This window comes from Amphiprion ocellaris, chromosome 17 (genome assembly GCF_022539595.1).
Source record: "Amphiprion ocellaris isolate individual 3 ecotype Okinawa chromosome 17, ASM2253959v1, whole genome shotgun sequence".
In the NCBI taxonomy this organism is placed as follows: Eukaryota; Metazoa; Chordata; class Actinopteri; family Pomacentridae; genus Amphiprion; species Amphiprion ocellaris.
In genome coordinates, this window is record NC_072782.1 from 10,149,442 (window position 1) to 10,171,915 (window position 22,474).

At 38.9% G+C, this 22,474-nt stretch overlaps 1 protein-coding gene across 2 annotated transcripts in view; it reads right to left on the minus strand.

The window, feature by feature from the left end:
• LOC111578237 (astrotactin-2) overlaps positions 1–22,474 on the minus strand; it is a 398,862-nt gene that overhangs the window by 139,912 nt on the left and 236,476 nt on the right. For both annotated transcript variants that reach the window (XM_055019355.1, XM_055019354.1), the window contains exons 5-6: positions 5,147–5,254; positions 393–539 (exon numbers count right to left, since the gene is read on the minus strand). In XM_055019355.1, the coding sequence (XP_054875330.1) occupies positions 393–539; positions 5,147–5,254 (255 nt within the window). The remainder of the gene's footprint in view (positions 1–392; positions 540–5,146; positions 5,255–22,474) is intronic.

The following is a 22,474-nucleotide window of genomic DNA, read 5'->3' on the forward strand; positions in this document are numbered from 1 at the left end:
ATGGGTTGGAAACAAACAAAACAATAGCGCACCATTATGGTTGGCGGCTATTATGATAACAAGCTCCATGAATCTATGGCCTTTCGTAGCTTAACCAAAAACTCAACAACTTGAGATAGGTAAGCATAGCACATCCTGCTGCAATTTATTCCTAAAGTGATGTGATTTCACAGTTTCTTGTGCAGAACCTCTGTCAAGCGGACACAAACCTATGAGATACGTGAATTTCAGGGATTTTCACAATATTTCTCATCATGTACTTTCAATTAAAATTAGAGAATGCATAGGAAACTTACAGACAACATACAGTATATAACGCTAAGTGCGGAAAAGTGAATATTTTCAGATATTCCAAATATTCTGCCAAGGACTAATAAATGTGTTGCACTTACCATCCGCGACAAAATGCTCAGGCACATGGAGGGTAACCTTGACAGTGAGGGGGCAGGAATCCTGCGTCGCATAGACAATGGCAATGACACATGTGCTGATGGTAATCAGCGTCAGGGTGACCTTATTTAGAGGACTGTGTGGGTGGCCTGCAGGTAGGGAAAGAGAAAAAGGTAAAGGTAAACAGTTTACCAGAGGATCTTTTGTTGTTATCATGGTTCTAAACAGACGACGGGAGCATAATACACACAGGCACATAACACAAACCTGAAATGAAATCATCTACTTTTTGTACCGCACTTTGTTGAAAGTACAGGCCTCCCTTAATCCTTGAAAATGCAGTTAATTGTAGTGGTGATTTATGAATCTAACCCTGATTCCAGTCTGGCCCTGCGCGAGTAAAAGATGACTTAGAATACCTCAGCTCCGGCACAACAGCCCAGAATCATTTACCAGTGTGATGTATGATCTTATTGCCAGTGACAGGGTTATAGATTGGTTGTTTTGGTTGCCCTTTGGCTCTGTCAGGGCTCCTATTTCCAAGCCAGGATATAGGGAATGAAATTAGCCACTTAACCTCTGTCTACTGATATTTATCATGGGAGAAAGTTGGCATGTTAAAAGGAGAGGCTTACTGGGATGTGAGAAGGATAAGGAAGTGAAAGTGCTGGCTTGGAATACACTGCTGCTAAAGTATATTTTTACTGTTTAACATATATTTGGACCTGTTGCATATGAGCAAGTGGAGCAAATACAATCCTATTATTTAATGGGGGGGGGAGAGTTATGGTTTTGCTACCTACCCCCTTTGTCTTTTAAAAAAATTAACGAGTCATGCAACTGGCAAATCTTTTAACCTTTTTAAAAAAAAAATAAAAATTTCCAAATTTATAGCTGATCATGTCACAGCACAAAAAATGACACTAACAGCCAACAAATAGACAAGACAGCAGACGAGCAGCGAGCACAAAGCAGCAGCAGCCGCCCCGTTCAGCGGTGAGTTATTCTGACCACTTGGGAGGAAACAAGCAATATCTATAAATCTATTATATTGTAACGTATTCCCATGCATGCTGCTCAGAGTAATCTCAGTCAGCAGCTCTTCCAATTATATGCTGTTCGTGATGCATTCTTCGTCTTCACAGCCTCAATCTCACAATCTAGACTGTTGCAGGAAGCTGTTTCTTGACTTAATCCATGATTTCTATTTGGTGATTTAAAACTGATGCAGGAAATTAGTTTTAAATTAATATTTTTTCCTAACCTCTTGCCGGTTATGTATTTTTCCAAGTTTGCTCCCCATTATTGAAGCATAACCAGGCACCCATGTCCTGTTAGGCTTCTTGACAATGCATTCCTCTACTTTTTTCAGCTATTTCAGGGAAGTATATCACATAAGATTTCAGAAAATGTGTGAATAGTCTCTCCAGCAAGAGAGCTGCCCAATGTGCACCCTGCACTGTGCAGGCTTGTTGCAAAAATCAATAGAAAAAGTACAACTAGTGTTGTTTTCCCATTCTGTGCAGTGGAACTGAACAATTCAGGTGGCAGCAAATTGTTGTTATAATTAAATGATGCATTTATTTATTCATTTGGATCCCCACTAGCTTTCAAAATGTCGAAGTAATGCATATTTAACAAATGTTAGTTGTTATAGGTATAATTACGTTATCAGTGGGTACCTCAGACATACACAGCTGCACACACTTTTCCCTCAAAAGGCAATTTCTTTTTTTTTTTAAATGTGGTTTTATCAGTCGCAGATGCAATGTGCTAATGGTGAAATTGATTAAATCAGTAATCCGCTGTTTGCCTAGTGACAGGAGGACCCACTGAAATTCTTACAGAAGTTTGGAGGTGTAGCAAAAAGCAGCTCAAGGTCAAAACCAGAGAGACAAAGTTAAGGTAACGAATGTCCCCACAGTGAATCGCATGTCTCACACCCTGATAGTATTGAGAGGAAAGAAACAAACGCCGTCTACAGCAAGAGCAGCGGAGCAGACTAATCCCTGTAGAGTGTGGGTGGTGTCATTGGGCCTGTGAAGGGGTCCCTCAATTACTATAAAAGCTTACTGAGTAGACAAAAGCATGTACGCTCACGGCGGCAAACACTTACATTATGGGCGCAAACCAAACACCTGCTCTCTGCGCTCAAACACACACGTAAACACACTTACTTACACTAGTGAATGTAAATCAACCACAGATACAAGGTCTCCACGAAACAAAGTTAACACTCAGAATGTATTTTATTTCTTCCTCCATCCATTTACTTCCCTCTGTTCATCTTCTAAAGGAACTACAACTGCTTTTACACAGGTTGTTAACTTTATTATATATAGTCAACAGGATTTTATGCCTCCTTTAGTCTTAGCTTTTAAGTGTTCGTTTAAATAGAGATATATGCTTTAGGACTCTGTATTCCATTTCATTTGTGAACACACTGCCATTTACAGAACGAATAATGACATATTTACTTCTGAAAATTCTGTAAAAATAATTAAATAATTAAATTTACTCAATAAACATGAGGTAACAAGTTGCACACAGTGTATTTTCTTTAGATTTTACACCATTTTTTAGTAAAAAGAACCAAAATTGAACAGCTATGACACAATAACAGAAACTAGGGAAAGTGTACTTAACGTCTATCAGTGCATTTCACTTCATGCATTACACACGTACAATGTAAATGATTTGAATGGCTGGTATTTAAATCCCATTTGACTGGAAATATAATAGGAAATACTGTAACTGTAAGCCCAGTCAAGGTTTTGATTTATTTGATAATTTTATTTATTTATTATTATTCTTAGGACTAATTGTATTATTGATTTCTCCATGTATTCTCTTATTTACATATTTTAGTTTATTTAATGTGCAGTTTATTACTTCATTTTTATTGTTTCTTATTCTGTTTTGATCATTTTTGACTTCTATCTATTTTAATAATATATATTTCATTTCATTTTATTTATTTATCTTTCCTCTTTCATTTTATGTTTTCTGGTATGATTTATAGAAAAAATGTTTCCTCAGTTCCTCAATTCCTGTGTTTTAGAGTCCTTTTACAACATGACGGTGGTGGTGGAGGGTTGGTTGTACTATTTAATTGCAATCTTATTTCTGTTATCTGTAAAGCACTTCGTGTTGCATTTTATTTGTCTGAAAAATGCTACATACATAATGTCCGATTTATTAATTGATTAAACTGAACTGATTAAAACCTACTCAGCCATTTACAGGGTTGTGTTCACAGATCTGAGCTTATCCTATGCATTTAAACTAACAGACGCACATGAATAACAAATCCTACATTAAAACCTTATATACACGCCCAAAAATTCCACCCAGTTATGCTGGAAAACGAAAATAGAGGGTAGGTTTTTCATGTCAGAGTAAGTCATTTTCACTCAGCTTTTCTGTCTGTACATTACCTTAAGGGAATCTGAAACTCTGAACTGAAATCTAGGGAATCTAGTTCAAAAAAACGTTTAGTGCTTGAGTTGAAATCCTTGCTCCCCAAAATAGCTGCAACGCTTTAAATATGTTTGTGCCAGCCGCGACCTACTGGGAGAGGAGTCTGCAGAGCTGAACACCAGTAATTACCCTGTGACTTGCTGTACAGTTTTCACTCATATACATTGGTTATAGCTGATTGTTTGCATTCACGGTTACAAATGACAGTAAGAGCCAGTGTGGCAGTTGAAATTAGCCCCTTAAAAATGAACAAGGTAATAGTTTCATTTTGAATACATACTAAAACAGAAACCATCACAGGCACACCACACAAAAAATGCACGTCTGCAGTCTCTTTCATTTTTAGCATGTTAAGAAGTCGTCGCTTATTGGAAAGTCTTTTGAACGGTGTAGAATCTTTTTAAATGCGGCAATGACTAGAATTCAGTGATGCCGAGATTTTTTCTCTCTCAAAATTCCACCTTTTATTTAAGCCTTCACAAAAATTTCTCATAGAAATTAGGATCCTTTACAAGTTTAGCAGCACATTTATGAACTAAATCAAAGCAAAATGTGTTTGTGGTGGGCATACAAAGCGGACTACCTTCACACCAGAAACCACACTTTGCAGCAAAAGTAACAAGATTAATAGTTCTCCCTCCTCTTGCCATAGTCCAATGTTTTGGTGACATGAATGCATTTGGAATAAAAGGAATACTTTGATTTTTGCTGTTTTTCAGTCACTATTTAGACACAAACCCAATATGTGTTCCCTTTTCTCTAGATCACACAGTCATATACACACAAACACAAAATCCACATTCAGCCTTCACTATCACATATGTCTACGTGGGGAGAAAAGTCAAAATCAGGCTTCCCATCCCAGTTATTTGACTCAGCTTTGCTCATCGCAGAGCTTCCATTTACATCAGCTCATATATCTGCGTTGAGTGTCATCGAGCTCTGCTATGGAACAGCACTTTAAACCCCATCGAGAACGAGCATGACTCCTTCCTGCTTCCAGCTATGCTGACAATTCCAAAAAAGTCTAGCCTCATTTCACTCAGCTATAAGCCTCCCGTCCATTATTCGCCCTCATATTCAACCAGGCGAAGGCCGGGATTCATTTGTTTTCAAACATGTTTTATTGAGTTTTACCTCCTCTTTTTTGAAACTTTATTTCACTCTCAGCAGCATGCAGTGGATAAGAGGGTCCCCTCCTGTGTAAGTTAATGTCTTTGCAATGTGACACATTTATTACAATGCTCCAAATACATACACCTGCATTCCTTCTCACCTTTGCTGCGTCTTCGTCCTCTGTGCTGCTCTGTGTAAAACTTCATTTGGTTGTCGTCTTCGGGCTCCGACCCTGATTCTCCTTGAGGACCGAACACACCTCCGGTTGCTGGCAGTGAGATTTTAGTAAAATAAAGGCAGAAGAAGAAGATTAGAATCAATCATTCAGCATTTTTGGATCGCATATATTTTTTTTCCCCAGAAAATCATTACTTTGTGGGGTCCAGTGCATAAGTAAAAAGCCTGACTTCACACAACTATTTTTGGCTGCTGTGTGTACAAAACAGACCAGCATGGTGTGTCTACAGTGCAGACAAAATTATAAACCGAATTAACAAATACGATTTCCCCACAAATTTTCATCTTCCTCTGTTTGATCTGTCGGTAATTTGTCCATTGTTCCAAAGTCTGCAGAGCTCTAATTTCCCATCCTATTGGGTCACATCCCGGGAGTGAGTGCATGTCTGCATCCAAGTCAGAGTGACAGCGAGAGCAAAGCCTGTGAGAGTTAAGAGGCTTTGTTGGTACTGCCTTGGCACTGCAACATCAAAACACACATCCCTGCTAAACACACAGTGGCTGCCACAAAGCGATAATTGTCAGGGATTTGCAAAGTATTAAGCCATTGAAGGATAAATAAGTAATCTAAAACAACCTAAAATATGCGTAGATGGCTTCAAACTGCATTCCAAATTGATGAAAAAAACGCCCAGGAGAGAGTTTATATCAAATGTTTATTACTGTAACACATTACCGATTTTTCAGGTGTGACTTAGGCTTAGTCAAAAAAATTAACTTATGCTAATAAGATCCATCTAATTTTCTCATGGTTATACATATGTTGTGCTTGTAGAACCCACAGGATCACAGTGATTACACTTCCTAATCTCCAAGAGTGGAGGGGGAATAAAGGACAGAAAGAAAATCAATGCTGTTCTTGTGGCTATGAAGGAGCATCTGAGGAGAAATGCTTCACCTGTTGACTGCAAATTAAAACAGCGAGGAAACAGTACAATTAGGTCAGTGTGTTATGTCAATACCCTGATTCACAGGATATGTGAGGACATACGTGTTGCTGACGGCCCATAAACATTCACTAGTCTGTCAGAGGAAAAAAGCTTTACCAATACAGATCTTAATGCATGGCTACACTTCTAAGACCTGTCAGTTAAGGAAAAAAAAGGTAATTCTGTCTCCCATGGTATGTGATTATAAAAATACAGTGCAACGGAGTTGAAGGGGAGAGTTTGGTGTAAAAATATTTTTGGACGGGGCTGCTCAGGCATGTGGTGATAGATTTCTTCATGCAAGATTCAAGTCAGGTGAGAACTCATTTGTGGAGCCTTCACAGAAGTTACCGCAAGCTGAAAATAGATGGATATAGCACATTCGAGCGATTGATCAACCCAGATGCAGCATTGTGTGTGAACTAGTATGAAGCAGTGCTGAGTCTAAGATTTGTCTATTTCCTCTCAGTGTAAAAATCAAGACAGCCTTTAAAAATGAACAATAAAACTTTTATAACTCATTGACTATCAACATAGAAAGACAGTTTTTGTTCTCGTCAAGCCGGGGGTTTGTGCCCAAGAGCAAATGTAGATGGGAGAGAGTATTTGTCTCTAAGGCAAGTCTGCACTGAATCACACTGTCATATAGAAGAAAATAGGAAGGCATTTGAATTTTTCAAGGTCAAAAGTGAACAGAAACCACAAACTTTCAGAAATGTTTCCCAGCTGGTGAAGTCACACAAAGGCAAATTCAGAAACAAGAAGAGCAGCAGCAGTAGTTTGTAACTCTGTAAGGCACACAGACACGGATGTGGTACATGAGGGATGCTCCGTCAGCCTCTTTTTATCACCTGAAAATCTGTTCTTTTCATATAAAAGTCGCACCATCCTTATTAAAACTAGTTTATTACCAATGATGGAGCAACATATTCTTGCTTCCCTGTTCACTGGACACAGCCATAATTTGTGGGCAAATGCAGTGCAATGCCTGGTGAAATACCCTCTTTTACTCACTTCATAAACATTATGTCATAGCTCATGAAAATTTGCCTGCACCATAAAGAATTTAGACATGATTAAAAGTTCTATTAAGTCTGTGTAGAAAGCTGTAGTCATTATTTTGGTCTGGTGCACTTAAACAGGTCCGGAGTCGGAGTTGGATTTCAAGTGCGAGAGGCTGGCGGTGTTTGGAGAGTGAAGTCAAACCAATGTGGTGTAAAATTGGTTCTGAATTTATGCATCACGTTAGAACATGCCCAGAGAGGTGGTAGATGGAGAAGAGACAGAGTGAAGAGGAGAGAATACAAGGGCAGCTTCACGGTTCAGCCTGTTAGTGGATCACTTTGTTGAAAATAGGTAATGCTTTGTACATCTAACGAAGAACATCTAATGTGTTGAAAAACAGAAGAAAAAAAAAGCTGGTCCACGTTGCAGAATGTATTATTTTCACAAAAAAAAAAAAATTAAATAAAAAATGCTGTAAAACTGTGAGATACTGACACTTTTAAGGGGTCATTTTTTTCAGTCTTCTCAGCCCAACAACCAAAAAAACAACTGGAGCTTCATGGGTAACATTTGCATAGATGTATTTTAATCAAGACTATGAAGGTTTTGGTGCCACAAAGCAGCAGTGCCTGAAAATACAACAGTGTTAAAAAAAATACAAATCCCAGTGGTTAATTCCACCAACACCACCCCTCCTCAACCTTCTAGTGTAAATTTTGTTGCTCTTTTTATGCAAAATAAATTTGCAAGTCAAATGACATGGACACAGGTCAGTAGAAAAGAATAGGTCAAAAAAAAAAAAAAGAATAAATGAATGTAAGCATCTCATCATTTTACAGCATTTATTGTGAAACTAATGCATTTTTTTTGTTGTGGTCCAATGCAGCTCTTGCACAGTTCCTGCATTGATATGAGCTGTTGTTGAAAATCTGTGTGTGCCTTACAAACCCAGGTTATCCAGTAAAGAAATTCAAATCTGAACAATTTAACTGTGCATTTAATAAAATTATGAATCTTTTGTTCACTACAATAAGTGTATATTCATCTAATGTAGTTTCTTTAATACAATTCTGGTGTCTTTATATGCGTTTACTGTACCTTCTGCCGCATCGCTGCTAAAGTTTTATTAAAAGAGTAATTCCAAAAAGGCAAACAAGGTCAGTCTGAATGTCCTTCGGTTAAGAAGTCTAGAGGTACTTCAAGTCTGCTCTAATCTCCTGCTGTGCACATCTCAACTTTGAATGCAGCTTGAAATAATCACTCGAACAATCAATGTGCTTCATGCGGTTTTCACATTTGATTTGGACCTCAGGAGACTTTCAGAAGGGGAATAAGTGCTTCTTGATAAAAAAGACCAATTGTCTCGCACTGTGAAAGTAATCAAAGTGACTGTTTCCGCAGATCAATACCCGACTTATCTTACAGAAGCAGGTTGCACCATATTTACTGATACTTAAAATGTTAGTCATAACGTAAGCTGAGGTGCTATGTTTAATTATTTGAAAAGAACACAATAAAGCTGCAGTGGGTTCACAGATCCTAAGAAATAACATTCTTAAGAGAAAATAATTATCTCTGCATGGCACTTTTCACACTGCCAAGAAACACAAAGTGCTTTAACATGTAAAATGGAACATAAAAATAATGAAAACAACGCAGCAACACACACAGGTCATGAATCTTTACACTTTTCACCAGACATCCACACATGGAAGCACATCACATATTATTCCCCCATTAAAATTTGCCCTCATAACCTGTGTTAGGTTGCCAGATTTGCTAAGGCAGGTGGTAAAGATCTGGAGTGCCTCCTTGCTCTTTCTACGAGTGATCACATTATGGTTGTACCGACACAGGAACACTCATTAATGAAGAGAAAAATATTCCACAACATTTACTGAGAAGGCAAATCCATTGTTATTCATCAAAGGTTTTCTAAAAAATCAGTGCAGTTGGGATAAATACATAAACTCATCATGAAAAATAGATGAAATGAAGAAAAAAAAATAAAAGAATGTATAAAAGAAAAGGCTGGTGGTATCAGGAAGCTGTCACTAAAATGTAAACAAATTATAAAGACGGAACAATTTTCACACCGCATTAGCAGTTCACTGAACATCAAAATCAATTTCAAGTTTAATAACTACACAGCCAGAACTCTCTGTGTTGGATATTACAAAATGGTTCATTTCTGCTTTCATTTAATGCTCTGTTTTTCTGTTACTTTGTTTTGAAGTTTAGTGTAACTCCCTTAAACCTTTAGTCTGCTTGTCACAGAAAAGCTGGTCAGACTCCACTTCTTCCCTTCCCTTTGATAGGTTTTCACAAATACACACTGCATGTTGGGAGATGCAGACATCCAGAAATTGTATTAAGCTTTTGAAATCAGGTGGAACATGCAGTCGACTCCTAACATGCATTTTCTGTCATTTGCATGATCTTCCTTCAAATACATAGTGCGAAAGGACAGGGTAACATTTCACTGATCACACAGAAGGTACGCTGACAGCTCGAATATGTGCGCGTGTGTGTGTGTGTGTGTGTGTGTGTGTGTGTGTGTGTGTGTGTAATCCAGATGACAGGTGAATTGTGCTTCCAGGCTAGGGCACAGGTTTGATAAATAACACCACACCAGAATACATCTGAAACAAGGTGCAAAACTCTGGAAATCTGGCCCTCGGTCTTTTCTGTTTCGCTGCTTTTCTTCCTTTTTTGACCACATTTTTTCCTTCGTCAGTCCATTTTCCTGTGTTTTGATCTTGCTTTTCTCTACCTCAGCGGTAATACCTTCCAAGTCCCATGAAAACATCAACACTCCGAACACTACGGATAAAGTCTGGCATGACTGTACGACTAAATTCAATTACTAAGGCATACCCATCTCACTTTTACCTCCCATTTCACAGTCCTGAAGTCCATTATATAATTTCAGACTCCTCTCTTTGCCAAATCCTCGCTTCTCTTCATCTGCTTTGCCTCCATCTGTTTTGTCACAAAACAGCGCATACGACTAACACACTGATTTTACTCCCAAACACAAATATCTGTTATCTGCAGTCAAATACATAGTGTTCGTAATTACATCTCAGTTGCTTTCAGCACTTGAGAAGGGTGCTTCGTCTTACTTTGTTGAAGTGATGAATTATTCATTAAAGTCTCCTCGCAGTCACCTGCACTGACGTCTTCATTTTGATAAGGCTAAGGCACCTGCTGTCGCCAATAAAACTCTTCCTCCAGAATGACGACAGCATGTTTCTCTGGGCAAAAAAATGCATATTCTCCAAGCGACTGAAAATCACACCTCACTTTATCGTTTTGGAAGTAAATTGCAAACACACATCAAAATAAAAGACTACAGTGAGGCACAGAAAGGATTACATTCATGTTAGGTGAAATATATCATCCAAATACAAATAAATAAGAAATATAAATGCACAAAAAACATGACTGTAGAACAACACGTTTCTTTAGTAGTTTAAAGATTGACTATTATCATGTGTATTATTTAAAAGTAATAAAACTAGAACAATGAAAGTCTCTTACTGTAAACGGATGGAAAAATGAAATAAAAGTGTAGGAGATGAAGAGAGTATTACTTAATTATTCTCAATGAATTATTAATACATTCATTTATAAGTTGAGAAATGAGAAAATGATTCCACGGAGACAGCATTAAGTCAGAGTGAGAACATAAATATAAGATAAGAAGAGAGAAAACACGCATGAAACAAAAAAAAATGCATGGAAAAAAGGAGGGCGAGATGTCCCAATTATATAGCGAAGTAAGAATAATGGGATTTGGTGTTAAAAGGGTTTAAAGGAGAAGTGGGAGACCAAGTAATGTTTCCTGTTGTGAGGATGATTAGTGAGATGAACAGTTATAGGAAAGCGGGGAGGTGAGGTGATGAGTTCAAGCTGAATAGTGAGAGCTAATAATCTTTGTGCATAGGAGGAGGGCACATCACACTCTGGTAGCATTATGATATACTTTACACCAGCACAAAAACAGCTCGCCCCAGCAAATATAATGAACCTTATCCACTTCGGAAAATTATGGAGGAAGACTGAGCGAGCGGGAAGATTGCATTAAACTCCAGTACTCTTCACATTACCGTATATAGCATACCTTACTTTTGTACTTGTTTCTGGATTTATAGTGCTGTATACTGGTGTGACAAATGCGGCTTAGACTGACAGGATACTAACCCTCACAATCGGTTAAACTGTACTGCAACCACCTTCGAAAATAGTACTGGTGAGTGGGCGTGATGGAACTTTCACCACAACAAAGTAACAAATCCCAAAGTGCAAAGCGGATTTTATACAGATGACTTCATGCACATCAGTCAGAGACACATGGGCCTCAAAGATCAGGATGTGTCAGCTTTGAAAATGTATTGTTAGAGTTCTAACATTATGGTATCAGACAATTTCAAAGAGGAGAAACTATCTATTGATTATCCATTTACAGGTTAACAGAAATGCAATTGAAAACACTTTTCAAATCAATAAATTGTTTCTGTCATTTTTTTCCGCAGTAAAACGGTAATTGGACTGCTGGTTAAAAAAAAACACACACACACACACACACACACACGAGAGAATAACTTCACACCTTGGGCTCTGAGAAACTGTGATGTTTTTCACTGATTTTATAGGCTGAACAGCTAATTAATTTATCAAGAAATAATGAAGAGATTCATCGTTAATAAAGACAATCATTGGTGGCAGTCATGCATTGCATTGAAGTAAACAGACAAGTAGATCTTTCTGTGCAGAATAATACAGATGCAACACAATATTCTGGTCCCGTGCATTGACATGCATCAGCCGTATTTAGCAAAAAAAAAAACAAAACAAAACATATATATATATTTTTATATATATATATATGTGGATTTGGTGTCCACATTCAAGCAGATGATGTGGCCACTTGCAAGAAGAGGATTTCTCTAATGTAGTGGATCACTGCACAAGCCAAGTCTTCTGCATCTATACAGAAGGATGATACGCTTCATTTGTGGGTTTCTTTTCTTTGCACTGTTCTGTAACACTGTTGCATTCAGATCAAATGTTTAACAGGAAAGACATGGCATTGCGAATGGCGGCAGCGTCATCTAGCAAAGTAAAAGGATAGTAGATGAAAAAGCAGCCTAGGATACCTCTCTCTACATCAAAATGAAGAAAGTGACCCTCACATTTTTCAGCTATATACATGTATGTGTGTGTGTGCGTTAGCAACAGAACAGAATTTTTAAGTTGAGCTGCCAGAATCCACTGTCTCCATCAAAAAGACTTAAAAAAATGGAAAAATATTTCTGGTGCTTGAATTTGCATTGCACATTTGAAGTGTAGCCTCATTACTCTTTAGGTATAATGCAGTTAAAGTACATAATGAGCATGTGCTGCATTTTAAGGCCCCACTATGAATTAATTTGAACAAACCTACCTACCAAACACTATCTATCCTTTCAGACACAACAAGGTTAAGTGTAACTTTGCCAGAAAATCACACATAGACTTACACAGACGTTTGAATCAATAAAGGTGTGTGAAGGCGTGGTAATTGTAAGAGGCACGACCTTTCATAGGTCAAGGTAAACTTGTTTGTGTTTGCAAGGCGGAGAAAAAAACAGAGAGAAATCAGTACCATCAACAATTTGCAACTGCTGACAGGTGGGTTGTGCATTTGGATCTCTTGGATATTGTGTGCATGTGTCTGCACTCAAATCAACTCTATGCAGATGCATTCATGTGACTTCAGCGTGACCTCTGCGGCTCCCTGAGCGAGACAAATTGCTCTGACTTATTACTTCTACACCCAAATATTAGCGTGTTTAAACTTCATACTTCTGTAGGTGGATGCCGTGCGCCTGGGATGTACATCTGCGACTGTGTGTTTGTGAGTAAACTAAGCTGACAGCAACACCAGTCCCCACATGGCTCAGCAACTGGTAATCACATTAAAGCACAGCTGTATTCAGCAGTTAGGCTCTCTGACACCAGTAAACTAAATATTTCCACCTAAGCTCAATAAAAACTGGCATCTACATTCATACAAGTGAAAGTATGCAAATTTGCCATTTATAATGCACAAGCCAGCATGTGAGAGGCTGCAAGAGCAAATTTGAGGAGTCGTATTCATTGAGTTGTATTGCCAAAAAAATATATTAAAAATGTATGTGAGCAGATATGAGTTTGCAACACTGTGCTTTATCTATTGGATCTGACTTGGATCATGGTTACTGAAAAGAAATGTATATTGATGTGAGACACAATGATTGCAGAAATATGGCTTTGTTCTGCTGAAAGCAAGCAAAAAAATCCCAAGAACAGACTGTCGGGGTCAGGATCAGGAAGCAACGCCTGAGGCACTCCATCCAACCATGCTGCAGCAAGCAAAGAGCTTCAACACTGGAAATCAGGAAATCAGAGACATCGAAGGGAATCCAGGATTTTGAATCTATGATTTATTTTCTGCTTTGTGTCGGTCTCAGCCTGTCGATGTTTTCAAGTCAAAACTGCACACGGGTCCAGGACGCCCACAGGTATGTAATGGTGGTCTGACTCTTCTTGCCTCTATCTGTCTCTCATTCATTTCCCTCTTATGGCTCAGCCCCCTGCTGAACTGTTTGCTTATCAAAACTAATCCCAGTCAGTGCTGTCGTACTCTGCTTCTAGACTCTGCACACGCACACACACACACACACACACACACAGTCCCATTACACATAAACAATGTCAGCATGCTGAAAAGTTATTACAGAGGGCATCACAGTATAAGCGCCGCTGACACATTTTACAACTGAAATTTATGAGATGCGACCTGTTAAAAGGAAGAGAAAGGACTTGAAGAGGTGGGAGGCTTAACAAGGCCCCACTTGGTTCTGGCACTCAAGTGGGTTCACTGTTTGTACACTCATGTATATTTTTTATTGTATGCCACCTGCATCAAGAGCAAACCTGTCAATTTAGGTCTTATAAGCAAATGTGCAAGGAGAACACTGGGATTTTTAGACATGCGATTCTGAAAAGGTGTGACAGGCCGTTAAGGGTAATTTCAGATCCAAGCACTTGGTGCCCGGCTGTAGATCCATTTTCTAACCGGTTATCAACCAGCTATAACGCGGGGGAAAAAAATACAAAACAAGTGTTGCCACTGCAGCTTCAACTCCACGAGGCGAGCCTTAATTTTACAGTTTGTGAGCAATGATTCTCAGGCGCGTTGACTAAAAGCATCTGAAGGCTACAATGATAGTAATTTCTTTTTACAAACTTCCATCAGCTTACAAGATGCGCTTTTCTATAGAAAAACACTGAAGAAACTTTTAGAAAATACCGTAAATGTAAGTCTTTATGGTTTATATTCATTTATGAATTCTGAAGGTTTATATTAAAGACCCCCTCTGATGGAAACAAAGTTTTTACCGTGTTAACATATGGTGTTTATTATGTACTGGATGACACAATATTAGCAAAATAAGCAGTCAGTTTCTTAGCTGAGCATTTCTACCTCGAAATGTGACAGATCTATGTAACAAACCTAAGGAATCAGAGGCAGAGGCTTCATAGATATGCAAACTCTAGAAAAGGATAGTTGTAGAGTTACATCTAAGCATGTTTACTTTGGGAAAGGAACATTTTAATAGAAAAATTTTGATGCAGCAAGATACATTTTTTGGGGTTTAAATCAACAGCCATAGAGGGATTTTTAGAACACTGATGTTCTTTGCTTAGTGGTATATTTCCTAGTCCTGTGTTCCAAGTTGTTTGTTAAATGCTTTAATGCAGCAGGTCTAATACAAAAACCATGAAAGGATGACATTCACTGTATATAAGCAGCATATTCATCAAACCTGAACTGCCAGTGCTTTATTTTAGGTTTAATGTGAGAGTTACATCCGCCTCTAACAGCAACGACATTAATCAAAGCTGACTTTCCTATACTGACTTTCACCCGGTAGCATGAATTATACATAGCAGCAAGGTAAAGCCACAGACATTTACTGCTTTGCTTTTTATTGTTTGCATTTAGCAACTTTTATTTTATTGTATAGCCCTTCTTTAAAAAAGTTAAACGTGTGCATTTAGCAACAGTCTGAGCTTTTAGAAATGCTTTCACAAATCTTCTATGATCGATCATTATCAGGAAATGGGACCCTGATCCTCAGCCTCCACAGCTACTTTGCTCCATATTCTAAAAGGTGGAAAAAATAGTGGAACGAGCTTGAAGACAGTCTACTTATGTCTACCTTACAGGTACAGGTGAGCGTAATGTAGCTCCAGTAATAAGTAATTCACAACTAGGGCCTGATAAAATGCAATATTAAAAGCACACCTTAAAATGAGAAGGCAGATGCAAATTAGATCAACCTTCCCAGCTGGTTTAAAGGCCAAAGCTGAAGTCTAAATATTATTCCATTTACTTATTTTTTATATTTTTTATTAGGTTTCACAAAAATGGTGAGCAGCAATAACAAGCAGCACCTGAAACTGATCACAAGCAATGGACTTTTTGTTGTGCACATATGGCATCAGCCAGGCGACCATTTCGATACCACTCAAGGTAATTTTTGTTGCTGCTTTCTATTCCTGTGCTGTTTATTTTCTGGGTGAGCCCCTAAATTATACATAAACTTTATTTTACTAAATCACCTGCAGCAATGTCCTTTCAATACTAAAATACCAATACATATATTAAAGAAAATCCTCATATTCCAAGACCGCCTGCATCCTGAATATTGATGCTACTGCTGTAGGCAACATCAAAGAATATCCCCAAACTCTTTGAGTCGAAGTATCAAAGACTGTGGTTAGGACGAAGCTACAGCACCAACAGATTATAGTAAAGGTGGGCCATGGGACTTCAATGTAGACATGAACGGCATTTGATATATGAGCGTTCACTACGGGTTACAATCACAGTGGGAGTGTTACAGCCGTGAAGTATAAAGAATGTATGTGCATGAAATGACAAAAGGACAGCGGTTTATGTCAGACACAACGGCAGATCAGGATTTTCATTTGCTTTACTTAAGGCCCAGTCAGCCCAACGTCACCACAATGACTTTTGAGAAGCAAACAGTCACTAAACCAGCTGCTTCCAGATCTCCTCCCAGCCAGACAGGACAGGCATGACACACCATTTTCAATCTCTTCCACACTTCTCTGGGTAAACTAATAAATATTGTTCCTCATCATTAACTGAGCAAAATTGCTCCACTCTCCACTGAGCTTCAACTATGTTGCTTGGGAAGGAAGCTTAAGTGCAACAGACTGCTTCTGCACACAGGCATCAAGCATTTGTGTTTTAGGGGAGACTGTAGTGTTGTTTTCATGTAAATGAGTCCAAATGAGACTACTGTCTCCCCTGCTTCTCCTTCCCTTCGCTCTCTCTCTCTCTCTCTCGCTCACTCTCTAATTACAAACACACAAGAAAATGTTTTGTTGCATATGTGTTAAGACAAAGTCAATAACTGCTGAAATGCATAATTAAAAAACAAATTTTAAGCCAGTTGTCAATAATTACAAGCATTTATACTCATATTGGTAATCCATCTGCCTCCATTGGAAAGCACTTTGGGTCAACTTTTGGTGTATATGTAAATAAAAGTTGACTTGACTTGCCCATACATTCACAAATTAATTTCATGCTTCAAGAGCTGGTCTGGCAAAACTAAGAAAACCCAAACACACACATACAAACACAGTAACTGGAATGGCAGCGGATCGTCTCTGGCAGCTGTGTTGGCTCCAAAACATGATGCAGCTGGATGCTGTGGACGCCAATGCATACAGCAAAGCTCTGGTGAGCAGGCATATGGTGAGTGGAGATGAAGGGTTTGGTCAGATAGTGCAACATGCTTGAAGTAGCAGATAATTGTGCATTAAACATAGGGTGGTTCTTCAGGGGAAGAAAAAAAGAGAAAGAAAAAAGACAGCTAATTGCTAGTTTGTCAAAGAAGGCATTTTTTTGGGTTCGTACGTTTGTTATCTAGAGCAGATGGAGGAGGGGTACCGGTCAACAACAGACGGGAGTGACCAACCCAGTAAAACGGGGGTTGCTCAGCACAGAAAACATAAAAACTGAGAATAATGCACCATTGGAGCTGAGCTGAAGAGAACAGACGTGTGATGATCTGAGTTAAACTGTATGAAAGATCCCATTATGCCAAAATACAGTAATTTGCTGGTGTTGTACCCATATAATGTTTTTGTTACTCTAGCACTTTTTCTTTTCTGAAAAACATCACCGCAAAATCATTTTAAAAAAGGATAAAGCACTGTTTTGTTTTTTTTTTTTTCTGCAGTGAGATAATATCATGCCCTGATGATTCTGCTTAGGTTTAAGAAAAATGAAAATGAAAAATGAATGTTAATTAGGCTTGGAAGCATCTGGAGTACTGACATAATTTCTTACAACAATGTGTTTAGTAGGGATTGACTGATATGGGTATTTTAAGGCTGACGCACACTGTTGGCCATCAAGAAAGATCAATAACTGATATCTGGAACTGATATACATTAAATGTAATGTTTTAGCAGCATTTGACAACAGAGAACCTGTTATTCATAGCTAGGCTTCTACACTAATAATGGTGATTATGGCGGAATATGTAACATAGAAAAAGAACTGATTAAATTAGGACACTCTGGTCTGTTTATGTGGGATCAACTGAGATTGATCAGTTTGTCTCTTGCACTTATGTTGACTGTTCTTTATTTTCTTAATATTTCACTGTTGTATCATTTTTATTGCCCACTAAGGCCCAGATCTTAAAGCATTATTAGTTATTGTTTTCCAGACTCTGTTTCAGGGTAATTTGTGATGACCTTCTAATTTAGCCGCTAGCCGTTAGCGGAGCCTTAGCCACTGTGAGGGAAGCTAATTTCCTGGTTTGTGACAACAGCTTATGATTCTTGTTTTGTCTTTGCAGTCTCTGCTTGATAGACCTTTCTGAGACCACAGAGTGAAACAGACAGAGAGAGGAGGTCGTATCAGACCTGAAGTAGTGGATTTTGTATATCAATAATTGGTCAATAAAAACACCGGTACCAATAATTGGAATGCGGGCAAATATCGGCCAAGGCAGATAATCGGTCTATCCGTAGTGTTTAGTTACTGTATATGAGCCGACTACACTGACTACAGTTATAAATCTGGTTATGTATAGTAAGCTGTGCATTGTATGGTGCACCTTCCTTAACTTGTTCTGGACATGAAACAGACCACAGATGTAGTTTAAAGGTCGTCCAACTACTTAAATACATTTATTCATCATACCACTAAACTGACTGAAATTTCCTGGGCTCCTCATCACACAGGGACTTTATAAATGGATTTACTGTTTACTTTAATCCTGAGATTAATACGATAAAATTCTGCAAAAAATGCATTTAATGAGCCTTACAAATAATTTGACTGAACAGACAATAACTAAATGACTGTCCGTGATATGAATAGAGGATTAATTAGAGAAAAGAAACTTGGTCGTATGGGTTGACAGATAATAGTGTGATCTCTCCCTGTCTATTTAGATTGAGACTCGTTTGGGACTTTCACGCACAAGACGCATACACACTGCTCTGACTTGGCAGTAGATCAGCTGTATGGTCTGTTGTGGAGAAGCCCTGGGGCTGCAGACCCACAGCTGTAATCACTGTGTTTTGTCTGCAGCGACGACTGAAGACTGCTGAAAGTGGAGCTGAGCACAGAATGAACTCAAGAACCACAAAACACAAACGCACACACTCTCTCTCTCTTTCAAACACACACACGCACACACTCACACAAGGCAGCGCACAACTTCTTTCATGTACGACTTCAAAGCATCAATTAAACAGGAGAAAACCTAGATAATAACCATAAGGTTATCCTCATCGTAATGAGCCAAAGTATTCGTTGTGACACATCAAAACACTGCCAGCGCTTCTAGTCAGCACATGGAAATGCATTAACACCACAGCGGGGAATAGAATGCACAGCAGTGCATGCAAATAAGGAAGTACGTTTTTAAGGACAAATCTTAATATTTGACAAAAAAACCACCATGCATTGTGATTTCCAAATTATTCTCGAATGTACTGTACAGCGGAACAATGAAGGTTACACATGGTAATCCTAGTTTTACAAATACAAGCATCATCCTATAGGGATTTAAATAGCCTTGTCACAGAATACTATGTATCAAATTTAGATCCTCATCCATGTTAGATGATAGAGCGGCTCCCTTTTTGCCCCCCAAAAATGGTTGCTTTCTTTACATTTGAGATGTTTACATCCAGTACAAAACTAATAAATTTGCGTCTTAAACATTAACAGTTTCTTGCAAACTCCAGGTTTGACTGGAGCGACACGAAAACAGCCTTACAGCCAATCAGACTCCCTTTGGAGGGAAGCAGCAGCTCACAGCACTTCAATTCCAGATCATTAGATCCAGTGCTTATAAGCCATACCCAGATAAGGCATATCCAGAGGGTTGAAGCAGTAAAAAAACAAACAAACAAAAAAAAAGCTTATTTAGCCATCCCATCTCATTGCAATAGTGCACTCCACATAGAGCACGGCATGAAAACCAACTTCTCTAACTCCACATAGCATGAGAGAGATGACACATAAACTTTGACAGCAGATTGAAACAACTTCTCTCAGGCAGGAAAGAGATCAATTGATTGGGCAGTTCAGTTAACTCCCCTTTCTTCACAAAAACACTCCTCAAAAACTGAGCAGCCTCAGTATCACAGCCCAGCACTGGCATCACAGCTATTGTGTTGTCCATATGTGGCAATGTTCCCACTGACAGGAATTTGCTTGTTCACATGCCACATGTTGATCTGCATGGGACGCTGTCAAAAAGATGGCAATAATGCTCCAAAAACCACCCCAAAAAGCAGAAGTTATAGCTATGTACTGCTTGGAGCAGACTTCAGTTTCTGGATAACAAGCTAAAGACTTTAATATCTGGCCTGTAAGCAACATGAACATGTCCATCGATACAAGTTAGCTGCATGCTTTGCTCATTATTTTTTTCTGCCACCATCATAAGTGAAATTTTTTCACTTACACTGGTCAGATTACTGGTTGCACAGTGGCTCGCTGGTTAGCCTTGCAGCCTGAAGATCCCCAGTTTGCGTCCCGGCCTGGGCCTGAGATCTTTCCGTGTGGAGTTTGCATGTTCTCCCTATGCATGTGGGTACTCTGGCTTCCTCCCACAGTCCAAAAATATGCTGAGGTTAACTGGTAATTGTCCGTAGGTGTGAATGTGATTGCACTTGTTAGTCACTATACATAGCCCTGCGATAGACTGGCAACCTGTCCAGGGTGTCTCCTGTCTTCGCCCTAAGTCTGCTGGGATAGACTCTAGGCCCCCCGCAACCCTAATGAAGATTAAGCAGTGTATAGATAATAGATGGATGGATGGATGGATGGATGGATGGATGGATGGATGGATGGATGGATGGGTCAGATTACTATTTAAAGAACTAAATGCATTTACATCTGTCTAAAATCTGACAAAAATGAGGGACGTTTGACCTATTGCTTTCATTATGTAATTATTTAAAAATTGCTTTCAATTTACTCTTATTATAATTCTAACATCTGTAATTTATGCATGCTGATAACAAAATAGCCATCCTGACCAAGCCTTGCAAAATGCAATCCAGATAAGAGGCAACTGGCAAGATGAAAAAAGTGTCAAGTGAATGAGATTGTATAACAAGAAAATCTATGCATGAGCTAACATTTCCTGAGAGTTCAGGTATGAGATGGTGCTACAAGAAACTAGGGCAATATATGCTGACAGGGAGGTAGGGAATGCTGCCACAAAGCAAAATTTCAATATGCAGGCTTGTGGACACCAGGAGAAGAGTAGATGAACAACTGCAGGGTTTCGCTGAGCAGACACAAACGCTGTAGATATTCAGTTACAGGTTTTGTAATATAGCTGTGGATCTGGTTATCTAAGGTGTTTTTGTTAGTTAACTACACCCAGTTTTACCAGGCAACCAAGCACTAGTGATTCTATCTGCTCTATTCTCTCACTCCCATGCAGATTTAGGGAAAATCCAGACAGCCCTCAGGCCCAGCGATTGCCGATTAGTGGCTTGCTTTCTCCTAAATCTCTCAAGCTTCAAATAAAGGAATGTGCATTTTCTGAAAATTGTTCTGTGTGCTGCTGGATGTTGATGCCCCACGCATCATATTCTTACAATACCTACTGTTTTTCCTCCCACTCAGATACTGTGGACAATAGTTTTCCTCGTGTGCCGACCAGCCAGCTGCCTGCGTTTCCCCATAGTGGTGTGTTAACTCCCTGAAGTTGCACATCATCATCAGCATGGCACTAAACACTGACTATACTGATGATAGAACCGTCCTAGAATTTCGCTAAGAAAAACTGTGAAACTGTGTGCTCTGTTTTTTTTTTCTCTGAGTAGGCAACATGTTAGATGTGAGTCAGGGCTCCAAAGGTATATTGGAGATAAGATGATCCTCATCCATAAATTTAAAATGAAATTAAAATCATCTGAGCCTGCAAATGCTTTTGGAACCAGGGCACATACCTAATCTATCCTGGCTGAGAATTTTGTGTGGCACTCAACCCCTATCAAGTATGGCTGGAAAAAATAAGATTATTTGAAGTAGCTCTTATTTTTGCTCATATATTTGTTCATGTAGATCCTATGCAACAGCACTACAGCTTAATCCATTAACCTCCACATGTGTAAAACATGCAAATATGCACTGGGGGTAGGAGAAACTGCAAGGAAATTGAAGCCTTTGCACAAATAAAGGGTTGAGCAATATGGAAAGGAAAAAGCCTCCATCAAACCACTTTTCTCTTGGCTTCTGTCTGGTGCACTTCTTAAGGAATTTGCAATACATTAATTTCCTTTATGAGCCACTAACCTTTGAGGTCTGACCAATTAACTTTTCCCTTTAACCTCACTCTAACTAGCGGAGTTTGCTGCTTATGTTAAGTGCTTGTCCCATTATCACATTTGTAGTGTTGGCCAACACTTTTAACACTCAGGACACCCTCTCTCCTCTCTAATTATAGACCCTCAAAGGAGACTCTTGACCTCAGTGAGGATATCTCCCAGTGATGTCCTTCACACTTTTGAGGCGTGCGTTGATTTAATGGCAGCGGCACGCTTTACTCTGAGGGTTGACACAAGATAATCCTCAACAACAGCGCATAAGACAAGCCAAGCTGAAGTGTTCATTGTCAAGAATATAAACTATCTCAACCATGGGTTATGTGAGTGGAGAGATATATAATTGCTGCATAAGTATGCATAATATGCAAAACTTC